At 30.2% G+C, this 24,829-nt stretch overlaps 1 protein-coding gene across 2 annotated transcripts; it reads right to left on the minus strand.

The window, feature by feature from the left end:
* Positions 1 to 13,185: 13,185 nt before the first annotated feature.
* On the minus strand, positions 13,186 to 15,195 carry LOC106761162 (heavy metal-associated isoprenylated plant protein 7-like). 2 transcript variants are annotated; one of them, XM_014644679.2, is made up of 5 exons: positions 15,040 to 15,191; positions 14,682 to 14,922; positions 14,394 to 14,599; positions 14,178 to 14,262; positions 13,186 to 13,818 (listed from the first exon to the last, which is right to left on the minus strand). In XM_014644679.2, exons 1-5 carry the CDS (start codon positions 15,052 to 15,054, stop codon positions 13,355 to 13,357), a joined length of 1,011 nt encoding a protein of 336 aa, XP_014500165.1. In that variant the 5' UTR covers positions 15,055 to 15,191; the 3' UTR covers positions 13,186 to 13,354. The 2 variants fall into 2 exon arrangements, with proteins under 2 accessions (XP_014500165.1, XP_014500166.1); XM_014644680.2 differs by having other exon boundaries at positions 13,355 to 13,818; positions 15,046 to 15,195.
* Positions 15,196 to 24,829: the final 9,634 nt, after the last annotated feature.

Consider the following 24,829-nt stretch of genomic DNA (forward strand, 5'->3'; position numbering starts at 1 on the left):
AGAATTGTGATTGTTCTCATTGAAAGTTGGGATTGTTCTCAAAGTATTCTTAGAGTGAGGTATCTCTAAGGTCACAGAAAGTTGGGATTACTTTCTACGTTGTAAGAGTGTGAGGATTGTTCACCTCTTGTTTGCTATAAGTGATTTTGAGTGGGGAAGGAGAGTGCATTGTAAGGTATTATTTGTATTCTTGCTTGTAAACACAACCATTATCGTGGTATCCTTGAACTAAGGTTGTTGAAGAAGACGGGATGTAGGCTTGGTCGAACCAGTATAAATCTTGGTGTTAATCTTTCTCTTCCTTGTCTCTTTTATTTGTTGATTCATTATATTTGTCATATTGCTTTACAAGAAACATCAAAGATTTCAAAAATATATTGAAAGAACATATTTTTAAATTCAAAGCAATTCCCCCCCCCCCTCTTGGTTGAAAGTATTGGCCTATCTTTTTCTATAGAAATCTAGCAAGGTTTCTTAGTACCAGGAGTATTGCGAATGCTCCTCCAAGTCTAGGGTAACAGATGGTTAGTCGCTAACTGTGGAGACAAGAAATGTTGAGAATACTCAGCCAATCTAGGGTAACAGGTGGTTATTCGCTGACTGTGGAGACCAGGAGTGATGAGAATACTCAACCAGTGTAGGGTAACGAGAGGTTATTCGCTAATTGAAGACCAGGAGTGGTACAAATACTCAACCAGTCAAAGTTAATTAACAACTACTTGTTGACTGGGAAAACAGGAGTTGTGCGAATACTCAACTAGCATAGGATAACTGAAGGTTATTCGTTGATCAGGGATACCAAGAATGGTGAAGAATACTTTGCAACCAAGAGAAGGTAAAACTCATCTAGAAAATGTATCACAATGATATTGGAACCGTCTACAAAAACTAGGAGTGGGTAAAAGCTCAACTACATTATGTATCTCAACGGTATTGTAATCATCTAGGGATAACAAGAGTGGTGAACAATACTACGCAATCAGGAGTGAGTCAAACTCAACTAGTTAGAAGTAACGATAGTTACTTAATAGGACTACGAACACCAAGAGTGGTTTAAAACACTTAACTGTACTTTATTGAATATTTAATGAAACCCTCTATGTTAACTTAGAGGAGACCTAGATGTACCCTTAACAGGTTAACTAGTATAACATTGTTTGTGTGTAGTAGTCCTCTAGGTAAACTACTAGTTGTTGATAAATGCAATCTCCTTAAGCTCTCTAGTTAGCCTTAAGCTATTAACTACTATTTACATCTTCAACAACTTACTACTTTTATATCATTAGAGAAAGTTGAGTTCGTTCTGTAAACCATCTTTACGGAATCATGTTTATAGAAAAAGTATGATTAACTCACAAATGTTAAGTATATCATGCTTAGATCTCCAGTTACAAAAATACCTAGAAAACACTATTCAACCCCCCCCTCCCCTTTTAGTGTTTTCATGCACCTACAATTGGTATGAAAGCCTACCTCGATGAGCCAGTTCTTAGCAGAACTCGAGGCAACGGTTCAAAGGCTTGTGGATCAAAGTCGAAGACTCTCTAGAGAGCATGATGTATAGGAGACAAGACAAGGTAGTAAATAGTGTAACCCTCTCACCTCCAAGTTTTGATGTTTAAGTTAAGGACGTCAAAGAAGCAAGCTCGACATCTTTGACAAAAAAACTCTTGTCTCTACCTATCTCAACCAAGAAAGGATTCAGAAAAAGAATCAGTCATCCTTGGAAAGGTTGAAGGCATGATTAAGGTTGACTACAACCAGATGCTCAAACAGGTCATTTGTTCAACTAAGAAGTTCAATAGACCTAAGAAGCTTCTTAGGAGTAAATGCTCACAAGTATATGAAGGAACTTGGGCAATTCTATGTAGAATATTAAAGGAAGAGCATGAAACACATAGCAGAAGTTTCCAACACTATTCCAGGGAAGATGGAAAATTGTAAGGAAGGAGACTTCATGATAAGATCAACGAAAGTAAGTGCCAATCCACCAGAACTCCTCGCAAAAGAATCAAATCGGGAAGTCATCTCAACTAGTTGAACAAGAGGATTGGACCTAAGGAGAAATAGGTACAAACTTTAACCCTTCTCTTAGTATTGGACTGTCTTGGATGACAATATAATTGCCCATTAAATGTGATAAAATGTAAGCATGACATGTTAGTTGTCAAAAAGTTTCATTAGATAAAGTGTACATTAGAATTGATTCATGTAGGAAGATCGTGTTGTTATCACGATCTAGGTAAACCATCAAGTTAAAGAAAAACATGCGCAAGATATTTAATCTTCTAGATAAAAATTTCTAGAAATCAATTAGGATCAGGAAATCCTTAAGAAAAACCTGCTAGGAATTTATTTTAGTTAATCCACTCACCCCAAGATATCTGACCTAGATAATAGCACATAATGCTAAATTACGCTTTAGGGTAGAAAAGATAGAAATATCCTTGCTAGAGTAATCAATCCGACGTTTAAGTTTAAAACGTGTCTCCCAAAATTTGGCCATGTTAGCACCCAAAACAGTCATTTAGGTTAAAAGGGTTATGCGTTCCCCCACGTCACCCTTAAATATACTACGCATTCAATGCAAAATGATCTCATCTTAAACTCTGACGGTTGAAATTCGAGTAAATCGTCGAAATCTCAATTTCTGAGAAATCTCAAAGGTCTTTCTTGCCTAGCAAGAAATACTTTAAATTCCCAGTCTCATCAAAGGAAATTCACACATCCTTTGTCTACCCAATACTCTCATTAGTTTGTAAAACTTCTCTTAAAACATCGTCGAAACCATGGCAACAAACCCCACAACCAAGGTTTCTTTGGCTGAAGTCCTAGAAATTGCTATAAAAACTGTGCATCTGAAGACGAAACTCTCTCTCTAGAAGATATAACTACACTAGCGGATCTTCATAGCATTGAGACTAGGCTTACAAGAGCTAGATGGTATAGCGTAGAGATATGTTCTCAAGCTCTTAAATTGAAATATCTTTTCTTAAGAATCGTACAAACATTGAAGCTTAATGTCTTACATGAAATAGTGTTCTAAGCTAAAGTATGCTATAAAGAATATCGTCTAATGAAAAGTGCGCCAAAATATACATATAAAATAGCTTTTCATAAGAGTCAAATGCTTTATGTCATCTACTGTCAAATGTGGTAAACATCGTCCAACCTTCCCTGAACAATATACTAGAACGATGCATTAATTATTGACAAGACGTATGACAGGATGTTTTGAACAAGCAATACAAGTTAACATCTATAAATGTTTAAAACATTTAATACATGTACTGTAAAGTTTTATTTTGCTTGTATACCTTGTCCTTGTTATCTGTGTAGAACAGGAATACAAAAAGGATTTATTAGAACAACTGCACACATTTATAGACATTGAGATAAGAAAAGAACATTCTAGAATTAATTTCTTGAAGAATTCTATTTTAAAAAAGTCGTACAAGTTATTCTTCAATGTAAACTCTAATAAAGAACCGTACATCTGATGAAAAAACTAAAGTCTGACCTCCCACCTAAAGGTTGCCTGCTCTCTTGAAAATCAATTCAGCATCCAACGGTCATCTTGCAAGAAGGCCTATATAAAGAAGGTCAACTAAAGAAAACAAAAGTTGCTGCTATTGAAAAAGATGTAGATGGGTGGTTGATGGAAAACTATAAAAAAGGTGAAAAATAAAGGAAGAAAAGAAGAGAAGAAAAAGAAAGAGAGCGACAGTATGCTTATGAAATATCATCATCTAACATCTCCATCTCATCTTAAAGCTTATATTGTCTAATGCTTATCAACTCAAGAAATATGATAAAGAGTACATGAAAGCAAACTCTGCGAGAAGATATTGAGAAAAGTGATTAGCAAGAATAAAGAAAAGAATCATCATCACATCTTTCCACTTCATCTCAAGCACACAACACCAAAAGCTTTCAGATAGAAAGAAGAGAGAATAGAAGAAAAGAAAGCCTTGTTGAAGATATGCTCTGAGCGTCTAACGCAAATGCTCAAAGAAGAGAAGATAGAAGATAAGAGAGTAAAACGAAATCAAGTGTTTTGCTCTTAGCACATATCAGCCGATGTCTTCAACCAGAAAGAAAAAGAGAGAGAAATTACGAGAAGTTGAGAATATTTTGTATTGACTAAACATCCTCTCTAAGAGAGTTATTTCCATCTTATAAACAAACATTTGCAAACTAGGAGTGATTAGAATACTTGGATGCTAGGAGTGGCGAATGATGCTCAACTAGGAGTGGGTAAACTCATTCTAGATAATTATCTAGGGAGAGATCCTTGAGAGGCTAAACTTAGACTAGACACGTTGTTTAGAAAACCAGGATTGGTCTAAGAATACTCAAACTAGTCATGCTGACTAGGGGAACCAGGAGTGGTTTATAATACTCGGACTAGTCATGTTGACTATGGGAACCAAAACTTGCTTATAATACTCAGACTAGTCATGTTGACTAGGGGACCATGAGTAGTATAATAATACTTGTAACTAGGAATGGGTTAAACTCGTTGTAATCTTCAAAGATTAATGGAACCCCTTAAGAGTTTTAAAGGGAGAAATCAAGATTGAGTGAATCGGTATAAAAACTGTTGGAAACAGAATGGCTCAGTTTCAACACCAAGAGGGGGGTGAATTGGTGAGGTTTAAAAATCAGAGTCTTTTCAAAATCTTTTTTGCAAAGTAAAAACTGTTACAAAGTTTCTTGAATCGCAAGAATGAAAATTCTAAGTGCAGCGGAAATGTAAAGTTGAATACGTAAACAGTTAAGTCGACTTAATGTAAAAGTGTAAGGATAGAGAAATCAAACGCAAAGTTTTATACTGGTTCGGCCTCAATGCCTACATCGAATGTCCTTCCACAATTCTGAAGCAAATGCACTATAATGGTCAAGGTTTTTACAACAAGGCTTTTATAGAGACCTCCATGTCAAAAATATAAAACACCTCTCTAACCCTCTAACCAAAATATAGGCAGCAACATAAAGATCTGCAACAAGATATCCCTTTTTCTGCAATCTTTAACCCACTTTGAACAATCCTCAAAGTGTCCAGACTCCACGAACCTCCTGTAATCCCAACAGGATAACCAATCTCCAACTGACTGAAAGCAGTCTTGATTAATATAAATACACCAGTTGCGTAGAATTTGATCAAACAATAAGCGCAATATAGTTCCTCCTTAAGACACTCTTGCAAGAAAGATCTGCATCGTCTTCTTGATGAGTTCTTGGAGCCTTTTCTCAGATATCACAATCTGTAAATCAAAATGAAAATGTTAGAATATCCAAAGTCTCTTGTGATTAACTAAGTCACGTCTATTTATAGTTTTCTATAAATCAGACGCTCCTGTAGTCGACTATGCTACTAATGAAGTCGACTGTCATCAGACAATTATAATAATTAAGCAAATTAGCAGCAGTCATAACAACCAAATATATTTTTTATTTAATACAGTTGACTATCATTAATGCTTTAACAGACATTTGAAATATAGTCGTTATTGTACACAAGGATTAACAAAATTTCATATCAAATAACTAAGTCAGATCCACTACACATGTAGTCGACTTAGACACTTCAGCTCAGTTTGAGAATCTTTTCAATGCAAAATCACACACAGCACTACTTTGGAAAATTTGTGCATAGTCACGAGTTTTAATCGACTTACTTCATAATGAAGTCGACTTAAAACTTGCATTTATGCCACACAATATAAGTTCATCAAAGTGCATGTGGTTTTCTTTTCATAAACATATGTAATGCAATCACAAGTGATGTAACATTCATAAGATCAATGAATATGCATTCATATATCAGTATCAACACAAGCATGTTCATTTAGATATCATTCACAATAAAGAGTAGAACATGTAACTCATAACAATACATGTGTTATTAATAGTGTGTTGTCGTCATAAAAAACCAGAGTAACTAGAGCACTGTGAGATTAAGGTTCAGCTAAACCAGTACTTCCCTTATCAATAATCTCAACAAAAACTTTTTCTTATTACCTTCTTCCTTTAAAAACTATTGTTAAGTTTCCTATGTCATCGTCATGAAGAACTTTACTTACTTATCGTATAAATTCAGCATCTAAACATAGTTCACTTTTGTATACTCTCATTACAAGCCATTAGACTTTACTTTGCAAAAATATTTTGAAAATATTAATCATCCCCCATCTCTCCCCTTTATTTTTTTCTTGTGTACTTCACATGACCAATAATATGCATTGGTTTCTAAGATTTATATCAATAATAAACTCTTAACTAATGATAAGCCTAATATATATCAAATTAGATATGGTAAAGTAAAAAATAAGAAATATTAACATAAATATTGAAGGTAAACAAACAAAGTTTGGAATTGAGGACAACTTTTATCAATGTTGTTATAACTAAATTGAATACTTGATGGGAAAAACGTGTTATGAAGAACATCATCATCTTTTATCTCCAAGAATTACCCTAATAGCAACCCACTTTGCAACACCATTGGATATCGCACATTAAAATCAGCACAATAGCTTCATCAAGCTAGCTGCACAAACCTCCCTTCACTGTTAGCCTTTGTTGGACTCCACATTGTTTACCACTTGCATCATCTGAGCATTATCGGACGTCGTCAATCGTCGTGGATCAAGATCACACGCTCCTCGTTACACAAATCCACACACACTTCGCTGAAAACCTAGAGAGATTACACTCCACCACGCAGATCAACATTTAATTATCACTAGGGTAGCTCTTCAACATAATAGTTGAAGATTTCACTACCACCATTAGCTCTCACGATCGCAGTGCGAGCAATTAAAGATCTACTGCATATAGGAAAATGCACAACACTAACACTCTTTGTCGCATAAGCTTTGTGGCTCACCACGCAAGAACCAGATCAACATAATCGTGCATAGAGACTTCTTGCATCTCGTCGAAAAAATAAAAATCGCATATCTAAAAATGTGCCAACACAATTCGATCCATCGCGAGTTCCCACTTGAAAACACGAGCTCAGATTTGTGACCTCCTTTGAAGATCCAATGCGACTCACCATCTTTGCACCTCATCTGACCTTCACAAACCTAATTGCAAATTCAACATGTTGATTCAACAAAATCTCCACTGGCCATGATCCTTCCATCAAATTTCTCTATGTCATATTTGATAGCACTTGAAAATGTCATTGCAACTTCAACAATAATGGAAGATTCTCCAACAACAAAGAATTCATCTTTTCTAGTGCGGAAGATTATACTAAGCTGCAATCACAGAGCTTATTAAGAGTATCCTACCAAACCATAAGCTATTGATACCACTCTAATTAATAGGAGAATAAAGCACATAAGAGGCATCTTCATCTTTTACCCTCGAGAATTACTTTATCAATACAAAAATAAGATAAAACAATCAACACAAAAATATAGTGTGAAAACTTCAAAACCGAAAAAATACCACGATTGTTATCTAATGACAATCAGAGAATACCACTATGTGAACAGTTTTACAACATATAGACAACTCTCCATTGCCATTTGATCCCAAATACACTCACACTTATCAAAATAAGAAGTTAACCCAAACCTTACAACATCTATTACAAGAATATAAGAAAAGTCAAAACTTTTGAGTTGGAACGTCTGAAAGCATGAACTTAGAATTCATTATATATCCATTATCACCCACGCCATTACTTGTTCTAAATTATATGAGACTTTTCAAATGTATTATTTTCATTTAACTCAGTTGTACTAAATCTCTAAAAAAATGAGTTCAAGGTAAACAAAATTACAACTAAAATTGAATCAATTTGAATAAAATACTATTATTTTAATTTCTTATAAATATTGTAATAAAATATATGAAACAATAATAAAAAAAATGAGAGACATAAATTTATAAAATTAAAAATTAAACTTTAAGTTAAAAATGTCATAAGTCATAATATAAAACAAAAGTAAGCCCTATTTAAAATAAACAAATTTAATACCTCATATTTATATTTATGTTGAACAATAATAAAAAAAAGAAAAAAAAAACTCATTAGTAACTACAAATCTCTTAAAAAGCCAACAACAACAACAAATAAAACACATGTTTTTTTTTTCTTAATCAAGCAATTAATTCGTTTGCCCGCAAATTTCCTAGTTTTTCCAATTCGTGCTAGTTTTGATTCTCTCTTTACACTTTTTGGCATGACCTTTCAACCTCGTAAAAGAAGGAATGTGATCTTGCTATGCACCACAATGAATAATTAATATTATCTTTTGAAATTAATATTATATTATATTACTTTTGACTAATTACTTAATTACACAAGCACAAGTGAAAAATGATGGATAGGTTTTGTAGAACATTATCTTATCGCACCTTTTTACTCTCATTTGAGTCAAGTGACAAAATTTGAAAAATTGGTTTGGATAAGTGTTCATTATACAATTTTACTTTGTGAGATGTATTTTCATTTAACTTATAATTGACATACCTGGGTTTTATGAGTTCATACTAGGTAATGGAGAAAGGTAAGCACTTCAAAGAAGTAAAACAAAAATACATGGGTGTTGTGACATGAAAGTGTTCTTATCATTTGATTTGTCTTGTTATGATTTTTTTATGGTTTTTTTTTTTAAGTTGGTTAACATTTTATTTATATATAGTGCCATAGGATACCATAGATGTGGTGTATTTTTAATTTGAGGAACATCATTCAAACACACATAGATTCATTTGAAGTACACTTTTTTTTTCCATAAATAGTTTTGTAATCTATTTGTAGTGCTATATGTTTTTAATTCATTCAAACAGTAGATTTCGAACCATCCGAATCCTAATTTATAATTTGAAAATGACCGTTTGCTTCATTCAGATTCACCACTTCTCCCATAATTATAATGTATCATATATTGGGCCTGTTTAATACTTCGGTTATCATAATGCATATATATGTGTAAATATTGATATATATAAATTTTGTATTGATTAAGTGAAAATAGTTTTCTATTAGTTAGCCCCATCAAGTTGATTGTGCATGTAATTAATATATAAATGGTGAATTGTATATGGCAAGTATTTTAAATTTTTATAATGGTTTCTCATACTATTACCTGATCTGTTTATTATGCTTTTCTTTAATTATTATGTATTTATCATCTCGTACACCTAAAATATTTATCATTTATTGTGATATGAAAACTATAATAAATGATAAAAACACTAAAAAGAAAACTATATATGTTTCATTATACAATGAAATTTGGTTGGCAAGTTTACTAAGGTTAGAAAAGTTATTTATTTTAATACATTATTTTCAAAATAAAAAATTAAATCTCTCTTCCTTTAATAAGAAAGAAGCGATGATTTATTAATTTTTTTAAGATTAGTTATGTCTTGATTTAATATGAAAAAGCAAAGATTTATTAATTTTATTTTCTATTTATAATTCATCTTATTTTTAATTAATTTAAGATCTCTAACACAAGTGCTTCATATAAATATATATTGATTAGACATTAGTAGATAATCCAACAATAATCTATTAACGGATAATATTACAGGATCAAATAAAAAATAAATCTTACTATAATAAACATTAGATAATTATTATATTATTTTAAAAAATAGACTTTAAATTAATTAAAAACTATTAATCTTATTTATAAAATGAAACTTACCACACTATTCATATGTTGTGTAAATTTGTTTTATTTTTAGTCTAATAAGTATATTTGATGTCAACCAAAATTAACATTTATCAAAGATAGAAATTAACATGCATAGGAAATATCAACATTTAACTTTTCTGTTTTACCAACATCAAGTTGCATATTGATTTTCCCAGTTTACGTAGTTTGGATATTTATTCTTCAATTGTTCCAACCTAATGTTCAATTTTCTTTATAATAGTAGTTTCTTGGAGAGATTGGTTGAACCTTTACTTGGTCTGTGTTTCCATTGTTGATGTACCGTTGTCACTTCCTTATGGTTCCCAGATAATGTTTTTCTTTTCAATTGTCTAACCCACAATTTTAAGCCTAACCAAGGTTTGATGGCAAATGATATAATCTCTAAGATCATCTTGTAAAGGAACAGTGTATGTAATTCCTTATTACATGCTTCGAAATGGGTTAACTTCCATGGGAGGCATGTGGTTTTCTTAGTTAACTCCAGTGGGAGGAGATCCTTGCTGTATGACCATGATCACCTAAGTTAAGAAATGGTACTTGAAATCAATCCTGAATTTATATATAGACCAAGTTTTTTCTTTTCTATAAATATTTACTTATAGAAGATCTAAAATAGTGTAACTTAAGTCTAGAATACAGAAAAATATTATAATAGATAACTTTGATATATTGGTTGGGATTATTTTCCCTCGATAAATACGAACCAAAAATGACTATAATTAGGATCATGAAAATATATTGTTAAGAAATAGACTTTAAGTCCTAGTCAATCCTATAAAATCGATTTTTAAGATGAAATTTGTACATACATATATATTATAAATTGATATTATCTCTAGTTCACATAGGACTTCTAACACACTCTTCTTATGCTGGATAGGTTCTAATATGATTCTGATATACTTTAAGTCTAATTCAATCTTATAAAATCAACTTGTAAAATAAAATTTAGGTTTAAACTTATTTTTGGTCTCTAAGTTATGAGCGGATGTTCAGTTTAGTCCCCGCTTTTAAAAATGTAAACCTTTGGTTCCTAAGTTATAAAAAATGTATCAAATGAGTCTTTTTTTTATGTTCATGGTCAAAGTACAAAGAACAATCTAAAGTGTTGTTATTATTAAAAAACAAATCAGAGCAATCTAAAGATGTAACAGTTGTTAAGAAAACAACCAAAAATAGTATTTCAAGTCAAAAAAGGACTCATTTGATACATTTTTTATAACTTAGGGATCAAAGCTTTACATTTTTAAAAACAAAGACTAAACTGAACATTTTCTTATAACTTAGAAACAAAAAAAAATTTAAACCTAAAATTTATATTCAAATATATATTATAAATTAATCTTATCTGTAATCGAGAGATAACTTTTAATATCTTTATCCATTAAGTTAGCTAAGGAGATGGATTTCCCTTAGCAAGTAGCATATTGTAGATGAGGATGAGTGGGGCAGGGTATTGGAGGGTGTCTTTCAAACTGACTTGGCAGAGGGCTCACCTTTGCTTTCAAGTGCTTTTTTCGGAATGAATGGGTACGGCTTGAAAGTGATATTAAAAAAGAGTGCAATCTGGATCCCTGTAAATTCGATTGGTTTGGTTTGAAAGGACAACAAAAAAGATAATACTATTAAGAAGGGAGGCTACACATCATGACTGAAGCTTTTGTCCTTTTGCAATGTAATGTATGCGTGATGATGTATCTTGTTCCTGGCGTTAACTATGAGAGTATAAGAGTGTGTGTAATGCTACCAATGTATCCACTGAGTTTAGTGAAAACTTCCTAAAAATTTGGGAGCTTTGTTGAAATTGGAATGGCCAAATTCTAAGACGGAAGGTATGTTGCAGTGAGCTAAATATACTATTATGATTATTCTATCATTATATCTCCTTCTCAACCACTTTTCTTTGTTTCCTTCTTTTACAATAGAAATCCATTTAGGTCTTCTTCCCTCAAAATTATGATAAAATAATATATATCATTATGTTTTTCTTTTTGTGTCTGTTGTAATGTTCCTTTTGCTTCATTATTCTTACTATTTATTTATTTTTACTAGAATCTTTTTCTTTTAAATTTAGTTAAAACTGAATAGTGAAAATTTCATTTAATATATAATCAAATACTTATTTTGATCAGTTTATTAGTTAGATCTTCATTGTTCTTCTTTATAAGTAAGTAATAAAATCATGTTTCATTATTATTCATATTTTTATATACTTGTTTTCTTTGTTTTTAACTTTCATTTTTCTTTGTACGTATTTTCTTTTTCTACTTTGACGGAAAGCAAAATTATAAAGAAAAGAAGGTCAAATGTTGGCTGGCCATCCTCCGCCCTATTGTTGCTATGTCTTATACGGATCAAGATTCTCTATAATTGTTTTACTATACATTCACCCACTTAATAATTTAGAATCATTATTACCAGGAAATTGAACAAATCATATATTTTATTTCAATAAATTCAACTTTTATGTATTCGTGTTCATTTAATAGTTACAGATAAATTAAATTAAATTAAATGTGTCAATATGTAATCAAATACAGCAGGTTATCTATACTCTTTTATTCATTACTCATTATATATATAGGTGTTGTAGTAGATTCTTTTTTTCTTTTAATTTTAAAGAAATCGAAGTTATAAGGTAAAAATTATATTTAGTATAAATGTTTTAGAAATATTTTATAAAAAAATAATTCTTATAATAAAAGTTAAATATATTTAGTTCTTGAATATAAAATTAAAATTGATTCATATATTATAAATTTTGATACATTTTTATCATTAAATTTTAAAAGTAAATATATTTAAGCTAATGACATTAGTTTTGTTAAGATTAAACAGTAATTCAAGTTAATAATTAAGTTATAACGTGCTATAAACAACTCAAATTTCATCTTAAACTCAAATTTCATTTAAAAATGTGTTATTTCATTAAAAAAAATGTGTTATTTCATCTTATAAAATGTGTATAATACGAATCTAGATTTAAGAACTAAAATCATAATTTACTCTATTTCGAAATAAATTTTACAAAGAATAAAACAAGAGTATAAATATTTCGTATGTATAAATAGATTTTCCGTTCTCAAATATTCAAGATATTACCTATATTTTGACATTCTTTTACAAAACATTTATAACATTTTAGAAAAGAAAAAACAAGATCTCTGAGTATGAAGATATATATTAGACTAATCCCTTAAATTTAGTAAAGATTATATAATGATTATCTTCTGAATGTATCTCCCTTAATCAAAGATGAGATTTAGATGTTGAAAAGTTATTTGTGAATATTATATATACCGATTATGAAGAAATACATTTAATAATACACTGTTTAAAGACGAATAAAACTTAAACAAATAAAATGTGATAAAAATAAAGTTTTTTTTTAAATAATTTCATTTTATTTAGAAGCTTAAACTTGCAGTTACTCAAAATACTTATTTTTATTTTTCTGATTTTTTAAGTAATATAGTATATTCTACTTAAAACATAAAGCAAAAAAGTCTTACAAAATTGAAAATTCTATAGTTTATGCATACAGTGTACTTTCAGCAGGAATAGTACAACAGCGCATAAGTAAGACAGGAAAGGGTATAATCTATATTATCACCCACCCATACTTGACAATTTTCCGATTTCACCCTTGACCCATTGGGTTTTTACATGACAGTGCAGGCATTTGGGTTCTCATCGCTGAATATCTGGGGAGGGTAGGCATGGAAATACGCAGGGTATGCAGGGTATACAGGGTGTGCAGGATATGCATACACCTCCATGCCATAGCTTGGTGGGTTATGGAAGTATTCATTAATCTTCACCTCTGGAACAACGTTGTCTGCTTCCTCTGCCTTGGTCTCACCCTTTGCTTCTTCTTCTTCTTCCTCTTTCTTTTCCTTGTTTTCTTCTCCTTCACCAGTCTTCTCTTTTTCAACCTCCTCCACCTTTTTCTCCACCTCCTCCACCTTCTCCTCTTTCTTCTCCTCTTTCTTTTCTGCCTCCAGCTTCACGATCACTGCGTGCTTCCCAGTTCTCTTGTACACGTACTCAACCAACTTCTCTGGATCGTACACGCCCTTCACACTCACCACTGAGTTCTTCAGATCGGGATCAGCTGATTCCACTCCTGCACAATTTTAATAGTAACAGCAAACAAAGTTACACCAAAGCTACTCAAATTAAATGATGGGCTCGGTATTCGCTAATTGCAATAAACATTAAATCGGATTATAAAGGCACAGAATTTTACCACAACTGCATCACTTCAACCTAAATCTGACGACTTTAATATTTTAATTAATTCGATTTAAAGTTCCGGGATAGTGGAATTAATGAAACGGAATAATGAAACAATAATAGCAATGATCCCTTTCACATGGGTGATTCAGATTCAAACAGTCAAAGTAGTTTTCTGCTAAATCCAATAGACCTCGTGCTGATGGGTGATGATGGGTTTAAGCTTAGGAAAAATTAAATCAGACATACCCTTCATTCTCTGTATGCGTTTCTTGATTTCCAGTGAGCAAGCCTCGCAATGCATGTGAATTTTCAGAAGCGTCACAATCGGTGGCTGCGCCGAAGGAAAAGATAAACAGTGGTATAATTTGTTAGAATCCCATATCGCAAGCATAATGTATAAACGATCGTTTATCCGGAAGAATTATAGGGTAAAACTGGTAGACAGTGCAGAAAGAAGCAAACCTCTTGTACTTTCTCTTGGACCTTGGGCTTTGGTTTTTCTTCTTCCGGGACCTTCTTCTCCTCTGGAGGTTTCGGGATCGGAGAGAGAAGCTCCACCTTTCTGTGACTCTTCCTCTGTATTCTCTCCAAAACCTTTAGAGGATCCGCTTTCTCTCCCTTGATAACCACGTTGTGAGATTTGCAGTCGGTGAGCACTTCTTCGACACCTAAACTCAAACACACACGAGTGGGTTCAGATATGATGCCACGAATCAAAAGGGGATGTTGTGTGAAAAAAGTGGGACCCACCTGGGAATCCTTTGAGGGAGCGACGAACCTTGCGAGCGCAACCCTCGCAATGCATGAACACTTTGAGCACAATCTCGGCCGGTGGCGGTGGCGGTGGCGGTGGAGGAGTCACTTGTTCCTTCTCCACCACTTCTGGTTTTTTCTCTCCCGCTGTTTCTTCCTTCTTCTTCTCCTCTTGTTTTTTTTCTGGTTCTTCTGGCTTTTTTTCCTCCGCCTTGGGTTCCTCTGGTTTCTTTTCCTCCTAAAACACAAAAGAAGCAGAAAATCAGAACAGCAAGAAAAATAATAATAGAGGTTAGTTTCCATGTGTGTAAAACACAACAGAGTGAATAGAAAAAGAAAGGTAGAGAAGGATTACTAAGACCTCCCCCATTGGTGTTACTGTCACAGTCAGTGGGCTGAAACTACTGGAAGAGGGTGGTGTCTGCCGCTGGGATAAGCTTAGGGGAGGTGCTACTTTTTGCTGCTAAGCCTGTTATTTCCCCCTTTCTTTTCTGTACTACCACATCTATACTTCTTATATATAACATACATTATACTGTATTTTCTCTCTCTCTATATATATATATTTTATTATTTAATTTCTTAAACGCCCATTTTAATTATTTATGACAATCATTTATTAAGATTGAAAGTTTTCACATTACTCATTACAACTGTATTTTATAATGTTTTAATTATAACTTTAATATATGACCAAAAACAATTAATTAGAGTATTAAAAATATTTATTGCATTTAATTTAATATTGTTTTAATTAATAATTAAAGGAAAATAACCTCTTAATTAAGAATTCGCTTCAATTTTATTTTCAAAAATAACAGTAATTACCGAAATAAATTTTTATAATTACTAGAAAATGATGAAACAAATAGATGAGATGGCTGTACAAATCTATTAAAAGTAATTATTGCTAATAATTAAAATGTTAATTAGAGAATCATTATTTGTAAAAAAAAAAAAAAAACTTAAAATGCCGGATCGGTTGTAATGGATATGTACAGTAGGTATAAGTACAAATTTTGCATGTCAAACAATAATAAGAACATAATGGTATATAATAAGAAGAGAATGGTACTATGATACAAATTTTGCATTTCAAACTATAAACTATAATAAGAAATGGTTAAATTTGTAGCTGATCGGTTTGACTATTATTTTATTAAAATTTAATTATAATTTTATAAAAAAAGTGTTTATTATTTTTTTTTGTTTGAAAAAATTATTTAATTTTTTTATTTTTAAAACTAATTAAATATTCTAGAGTGAAGTTTAGGAATGAAATTTGTTTAGATTTGAATTATAAAACGTTTATAATATTTTTCATTTAAAAAAATTGTAATTAAGTGAGTTAGTGAGTCAACTCCTTTATCCATCAATCCATAGTGGATCGAACTGTATTCGAATTCTTCTTATTCGTATAAATGAGTCGGGTGTTGCTCCCTTGAGCTCCCCAAGTGCTCCTCCACCTCCACCTCCGCACTATTTTCATTTATTTCAAAAATATTCTACATCTCTCCACTATTTTCTTTTATTCCAAAAATATTCTACACCTCCCCACTATCATCAACAATCTTTCCCTTTCTCTCTTTACATCAATGAAGAGTATTCACATGGCTCAAATTTGAATTTGTGATATATTACAACATATAAAATTCAAAGAAAACTTCAATATTAGTACTTCTACCATTTCCATTTTATAAAATTGAAAGTTAGATGCAAATACAAAATAATAAACATAATAATATTAATAGTAAATAATGATATATTATTATTATTATATACTAACTTTATAATGATAAAAGAACTAAATAAATTCTAAATCTTTAACAAATAACCTTTTTTTATATTTTAAGTATTTAATAATATTTTTATATTATTTATCTAATAAATTAAATATTTTATTCAAGTTATTTGAGCAAAACATGTCGGGAAGTTAAAACATAATATAATGTTAAAAATTATAGATATTACATGTAAAAAAAACACACACATATAAAAAATTTTCTAGAAATTTAGAACAAAATTTTACCATTTATTAAGTAATTTGAACAGAAAAAAATATATTCAACATAAAAAATAAGATTCAATCAAACTTATTTAAGAAAATATACCACAAGTTCAAATTTGAGTCATGTAAATGCTCCATTAATGAGCCATGTAAATGTTCCATTAATGTAAAAAGAGAGAAAGATGTTAAGTTAAGGATAGTGCGGAGGTGTGAGTATTTTTTGAATAAAAGAAAATAGTGGAAAGATGTAAAACATTTTTGAAATAAATTAAAATAGTGGGGAGATGCAGGACCACTTGGGAAGGTGGAAGGAACAACACCCAAATGAGTCGGATTGAATTGGTTCAATAAATGATCAATCCGTGATGGAACGAACTACATTAAGCCGAATAACTCTTTTTGTCTAATAAAATTAAAATAATGTTAAGAAAATAAATTTTTATAATTTTTTAAAAAATAAAAAAGTAAAAAATAAAAAAAAAATTATCAAATAAATATAAAAATATTATTTGTCAAAGAATATTTTTCTAACAAGAATACGAGGGAGATAATTGGAGGATTATTTTGAATTCGGGTACCAAAATCAAACCCAAACCAAAACGAAAAAACGAAACCACATCCACAACCATATCTCCGCATGTACACGTAAGGTACGTATTATTTAAATGGGATTTGATTTCTTTGAAAGGAGGGAATCTTACTTTACATTACAGAGAAAGTGATAAACATATAGTTCTATGTGGGGTATATCAATTTACATTTTCACATGTAAATTAAACGAATGTAGAAATTTAATATTTTTATTAAATTAGAATAATTGTTAGTTAAATTTATGTCCGAATTAATATGAATTAATATGTTAATTGTAACATTAACATTACATAATTATTAAAAAGGTTTTTAAACTTTCTTAATCAACACCAATCCTGAGATAGTATGAAAATTAATTAATATATTTGTATGTGGATAAATATAGTTGAAATTATTTGTTAAAGAATTCATTTTTCTTTACTATGAGACACACGGCATTCTAAAGTTCTTTGAGTTAAAAAATGTATCTCGATTCCAACCTATAATAAAAAATTATATTTCCTTCTTAAACTAAATTATAAGACACTTTGTTTATATATTTTATGATCGATATCTAAAACATCATTCCAATAAATGACGTATTGAGGTTACACTATAGTTGGGACTTCTTTTGTTACATTTGTTAATGAAAAACACTTTACTTTATGTTTGTTAAAAAAGATGCTTTTACACTACTTTCATAAAATATAAATGACTAAATATTTTATAGTTTAATTTATAAATAAAACACAATTTTTTTTATAGTAACTACAACATTTGGTTAAACCGATGCAATCTTTTGATTAAATTAGTATAATTATATATTATAGTTTGAATAGATAGTGTATGCAAGTTTAATAGTGTATATAATACAATTAAGAAATTATCAAAATAAAATAGAATTACGGAGTAGCACGTTATAATCACTTGATTAGTGTTAGATTTACGTTAGATTGGATTTAGTTAAAGAAACTAATTGAAAGTATTGATAAAAACTAATATTAAAACTTTTAGTTAACAAGAGTTAGATCTACACACATAACGTTTATTTTTCTAATCAAAATCATTTCCAATGTTCTGTTTCAATCACACTCAAAGTTGTTGAAAAGTAAACACAATTTTTCATAATATCATAAATCAAGATTCAATTTCTCATTAAATGGCCTTCAATTTAACGTATAATAATGCTTTCAACAAAAAAATATATATTTATTTTCGATGTAGAATATGCATAAATAACTAAAATATAAAAACCTTTTAAACTCTATTTAAATTGAGAGAAAAATTAGACCTCAGCTATTTAAAAAGTATTTTTTGTATTTATAACTGTAAGTTTGCTACATGGTCAGTTTTAAGTAAACTTTCTTCTTTATAAGACGTTTTCATGTTTAATGATTATAAATTACGAATATAAAATAATTTATCTGATTAATTAATAAAAAGTAGTATTGTTTTGGTTTGAAATTTGTTGAGTGACATTGTTAAGGTGAATCATCATGTATATGAAGTATTGTTCACTTTGGAACGTAAAACTCCATCATAGTATTGTCCTTAAAAGACGTATCAAAGGATGGAAGGAGAAAGGAGGAAGGAGTATGTAAAATGCTTTTGATCTCGACTCCTAAGTGAAATACACAAGAAAACACTAGAGGGGGAGTGAATAATGTTTTCAAAATATTTGTGCAGAACAACTGATAACCATATGAATCATGTGATTGTTGTGGATACTAATCATAATTCATTTGAAAATCACACTGTTGATTATTTTCATTTTTTTAAAGAGGTAATTTGTGTTGGAAAACAGGTAGACTTTGTTTCAACACCAATAGGGGAATGAATTGGTGAGGTTTCAAAATAAGAGTCTTTTTAAAAAAAATTTCACAAAGTATAAACCTTTACAAAGTTTCTTGAATCACAAGGAATGAAAATTTCAGTTGCAACGGAAAACACTAATTGACTACAAAAACAATAAAGTCGACTGAATGTAAAAGAGTAGGGATAAAAAATTCAAACACAGAATTTTATACTGGTTCAGCCTCAATGTCTACATCTAGTGTCCTTCCACAATCCGGAAGCAAATGAACTACAATGGTCAAGGTTTTGAATCAAGACTTTTATAGAGACCTCTACGTCAAAAATATAAAACACCTCTCTAACCCTCTAACCAAAATATAGGCAATACACACAACAAAGTGTTAGCAAAATGATGAAGATGAAGTTTTGATTATGTCCAAATCAAGTCAAGAGAAATGAAGATTCAAGAAGATCCTTTGAAGACTTGTTTTGCAATGGAAAGCTTTTGTAATAATTGTAGCTTATTGTTTAGGACTTAGATTTTCATTGGTTTTGATTCCATATACTTTCATACATTGTAATTAGTTAAGAGTAAAAATCGCATTGTTTTAATCGATTAAAACTAGTATTAATCGATTAAAACGAGTAAAAGCTGAAAACTCAACTTTTGTTGTTTTGATAGATTAAAATTCATTTTAATTTATTAGCTAATCGATTAAAATTCATTTTAATCTATTAGTTAATCGATTAAAATTCATTTTAATCGATTAAAAGTGACTGTTGGAGTTTTCTACTTTTGAAAACTAGTCCGTTGTACTCATTTTAATCGATTAACACTTGTATTAATCGATTAAAAGCGTTAAATGGCCAGTTTCGAAGAATGGAAGAGTATTTGGTTGAGTTTATAAATAGGCTCTCTTTATCAATCAACAACAACTCTTCCCTTGTGCTCAAATACTCAAAAGTCATTGAGAATTGTGTGCTCTTGCTCAACTAAGGAAACTCTTGTCTGTGGTGCTGGTGTATTGCTACTACGGTGACGGAGGAATAGCTGGTTCATCCTTGGTGCGTCTGAGGAGGTGTGTGGAAAAGGATCATCCTTCGTGGAGTATTCGGATGAGGTGTTTCATCCTTTGTGAAGACTCAGAGGAGGTGTAGGTTCATCTCTTGTGGTATTAAGAGAGGTGGTTTCTAAACTTTTACAAATTGTTTCTTTGTGAATGTAGTTTGTAATTGTTTTGTGCTTAGTGGAAAGTTTATCTTGGTTTGGGATAATCGACTAGACGTAGGATTGGTAAGATCCGAACCAGTATAAAATTCATCTGTGCAAATTTCTCTCAACCTTACTCTTGTTATTTATTATTATTATTATTATTATTATTTGCGTAGTAAGTTTAATTGAGTAGAAATTAAAAGGTACACGTTTGTATTAAAACCCCTCTTGGTTTGTTATTTCACGCTAACCATTCTGTTGCAGCCGCTCTGACACAAAGATCTGCAACAAGATATCCCCGCTTATGCAATCTTCAACCCACTTTGAACAATCCTCAAAGTGTCCAGACTCCACAAGTCAACCCCCTGTAATCACAACAAGAAAAACAACAACAATCTTTACAGAAATTGATAGAAATCTTGATCAGTAGATGAGCACCGCAATGTGCAGAGTATGATCAGTCATGAAGCACAAAAATCTTTCTCCTTCAAAGAACCTCTTCAAAGATAGATCATCACGGTCTTCTTGATGAGTTCTTGGAGCAAATTCTCAAAGATCACGATTTGTAAATCACAAATGAAAGTGTTAGATTTTCCAAAGTCTCTGTGATCAACTAAGGCACGTCTATTTATAGTTTTCTATAAATCAGATGCTCTTTTAGTCAACTAAGCTACTAATACAGTCGTTGTCCTTAGACAGTTATAACAGATAAGTCAAACAGTAGCAGTCAACAACAGACAAATTGATTTTGCATTTAAGACAGTTGACTATCATCAATGCAATAACTAACTTTTGAAATATAGTCGTTACAGTTCACAGTCATAACATAATTTCAAACAAATCAACTAACTAAGTCGGATCCACTGTGCATGTAGTCGACTTAGGCATGTCAGCTTAGTTTGAAAAACTTTTCAATGCAAAATCACTCATAGCACCATTTTTGAAAGTCTGTGCATAGTCACGAGTTTTAATCAACTTGCTTAATAATGAAGTCGACTTAAAACTTGCAATCATGTCACACAATGTAAGTTCATAAAAGTGCATGTGGTTTTCTTCTTCAAAAACATATGTAATGCAACCATAAATGATGTAACAGATATAAGCTCAGATAATGTGCATTCACATATCAAAATCAACACAAAACATGTTCAATAGAATATACCATTCAATACGAACAGAACATGTAACACATTACAATACAAGTGTTATTAATAATGTGTTGTCATCATAAAAAACAAAGTGATTAAAGCACTGTGAGATTAAGGTTAGCTAAACCAATGCTTCCCTTATCAACAATCTCAACAATTTGAAAAGAAATATGTTGAGAGTTTCTTGAGTAGACTTTTAGGAAAGAGAGGTGTGTCTCAATGAACAACTTAAGTACATTCTCGTTCCTTAGTAAAAGTATTCGCCAACTAGTTTACAAATTTCCCAACAAAAATTCCTCAAACAAAAATTATGAAAAAAAATTACTAAATTAAAATTACTAAAGGAAATAAAATAAAATAAACAATAAAAAAATAGAGAAAAAGGATATGTTAGTCATAAACAAAAATAAAACTAAAAAAACTATAAAATAAAAACAAAAATGACAATGGCGCCAAATTTGAAAACGTTATTGTTGATGCGATCAAATTAATATTACTAAACTATAGCAATTTCAGTATTGCTAAGATAGTAGCCAACAAAATAGAAATGTTAAATTTAACCCTAAGTCGTCTTCCAACAAATACAAAATTGATTATTAACAAATTAGTTCTTATAAAAACTATACAAAAGGTTTAGTAAAACAAAAACAATAAAAAAGATAAAGATCAATAAAATATTAAAAGACAAAATAACAAAAGATAGTAAGAAATAAATTTATAAAAAGATTTAAAAAGATAAAAACAAATATAAAGAAAATAGGTTGATTTCACTACTTTTTCAAAATATGATTTATCATTGGCTATCTAAAGATCATTGTTCAGGTAATTATTGTCTTAGATTTTAAAATTAATCAATATAAATTCTCAATTCATTTCTTGACATTTTCACTATTAACCAAAGTACATTCTTAATTAAAAGTAAGAAAATTATAGATTAATCATAGTAAATTTAACCAAAATACATTCTCAATTTGTTATACAATATTAGAATGATCAAAAGTTACAGAATTACAAATTGCGCGTCAATTTATAGTTACTGTCATAATATACGCAAAATAATCGATTAGGTTAGTAGTGTAATCGGTTACATAAAACTATTGTAATAGTATTACAACTAACTCAACTCATTAATTGAATGATCAATTAATATAATCGATTAGCATTAAATGTTAGTCAAACACATTTAAAATTATGTCTATTAAAGGAGTTATGACTAACATCCAATCAGTTTTCAAACATAGCAAACTTAATTGAATGCACAAAAAGGTAATCGATTAAGTTTATCACTTAAGCAAATTTTGAAAAATTTTCTTCTTAAAAACTCATCATAACACATTTGAAAGATATATGCAAACACATGAGTTTTAATCGATTCACTAACTAATGTAATCGATTCAGAACTAGTTATTTTGCCACAATTCAAAAACTAAGTTGTCTGATGACCTTAATTGATCATCAAAACACTGCAATCGATTAAGTCATGCAGATATGCTTTTGTGCATATGGTTTTCATATCACGGAAACATACATTGTGCATACACAAATATAGTCTCATCATAATCACATAAGTATGCATCAATCAACTTAGTATGTCCAACAAATGTGACAATCATAGTATGTGCATATTACACAGTAAGCATGTATAACACAATACATAAACAATTTTGTTGTGACATAACAACATTCATGTGTTGTTACTATTAATGTGTTGTCATCATAAAAAACAACATACAGGGATTGGGTTCAGCTAACACAGTGTTCCCCCTATCAACACAATTAAATATTATTATGCCTAATCATGTCTATTCTTTTACCTCTTATATTAAGTAAAAAGCTAATTAACCAAAGTACATTCATGATTAGTTCTTGTTCAAGTTTTCACCTTTATTCAAAGTACATTCTTAATTATTGGCAAAAAAACCCATTCAATCACATGAATGTTTCTAACTTTAATCAAAGTAAATTCTCAATTAAAAATAAAAACCTTTGGACTTATATGATTGATATGTTATGTAGATTTAACATCATGCTAAATTGATATAATGTAAATATCATGACTTTTACTTGATTAAGAAGCAAAAGATATAGATAAAAATAAATCACAAAAAAAATAAAAAAGAACAAACAAATTTGTTCATCTAACCTCAAAATCCAATTCAGAAATTACAGCAAAATCAACCTGAGAGGCTTAACACTCCATGGAATGTTGAAATAACATGAAAATAGAAGAAGAAATGGTGTAGAGCATAAGAAAAGAGAGGGTGGACGAAATTTGAAACCCCCAAAGGGTTCCTAAGCAGTTTCTTTATATAGAAATTGGATTGAGCTTTGTTTCTGTTGTTGTAGTCTTCTTTATGATAATGTAATCTCCTCTATTTATCTTCTAAATAATTCAATATCTTCAAAATATATTTGATCGTTGTGGAGAACTAAAAATATTTGAGAAGATATATGCTAGATTAAAAAAGATTTGATAAATATTATCTTTCAATATTTATTGATATAGTTAAATAAGATAATTATTTAACAATATCAAATAAAAAATCTTAAGACATATTTTCTCCAAATTATCAATTGTCAAAGTCCTTTTAGTAGAAAAAATAGAGAAAACCGCAAGATCCAAATTTTGTTGCTTGTTCCCTCTTTTTGACCTAGCTAAATTTCTTCATTTTTTTCATGCTATATTGGATTGACTTCTTATGGTTTTGATTATTTTTCATTCTTGGATTTATCTTTAAGGTTTCATGAAACTTTAATCAATTTTCTTTTACACCTCAATGAGCTCAACTTAACTACAGTTGCACTAACACATCAAAATATCCAAAGAACATTTATGCAAATAAAAAACTATTTTTAACATGTTTTGGTATCTCATGCTAAATGAGGACATAAATATGCACTCATAAATATGCTAAAGGCTAAATGAGAACATAAATATGCACTCATAAATAACTTCTAATAACGTGTAACAAGAGTGTATAAAAGTGTACTTAATTACAATTATTTTAAATAAAAAAATTACAAACTTTCTATAATTCAAATCTAAACAAATTAACTCCCAACATGGGGTGTTTAATTAGTTTTAAAAATAGGGAGTTAAATAATTTTTTCAAGCAAAAAAAAATAATAAATATTTTTTTATAAAATTTAATTTAAATTTTAATAAAATAAAATTAGGTAGGTGGGTTGGTGGGCCAACCCGGCCAATCACGGATTCAACCCAAATGAACTGGGTTTGAATGAGTCAGGTTGAAATCTAACCCACATAAAAAAAATTAAAATTTTTTCAAACACAACCCTATCCAAACTCGTGGTAGGTCAGGTTGACCCGCAAATTGTGACCTATTTTGACAGCATTAATTTAAACGTTGTTTTTAACATAAGTAAATACTAATATATTTAGACAATGACA

This window comes from Vigna radiata, chromosome 5 (assembly GCF_000741045.1).
Source record: "Vigna radiata var. radiata cultivar VC1973A chromosome 5, Vradiata_ver6, whole genome shotgun sequence".
In the NCBI taxonomy this organism is placed as follows: Eukaryota; Viridiplantae; Streptophyta; class Magnoliopsida; order Fabales; family Fabaceae; genus Vigna; species Vigna radiata.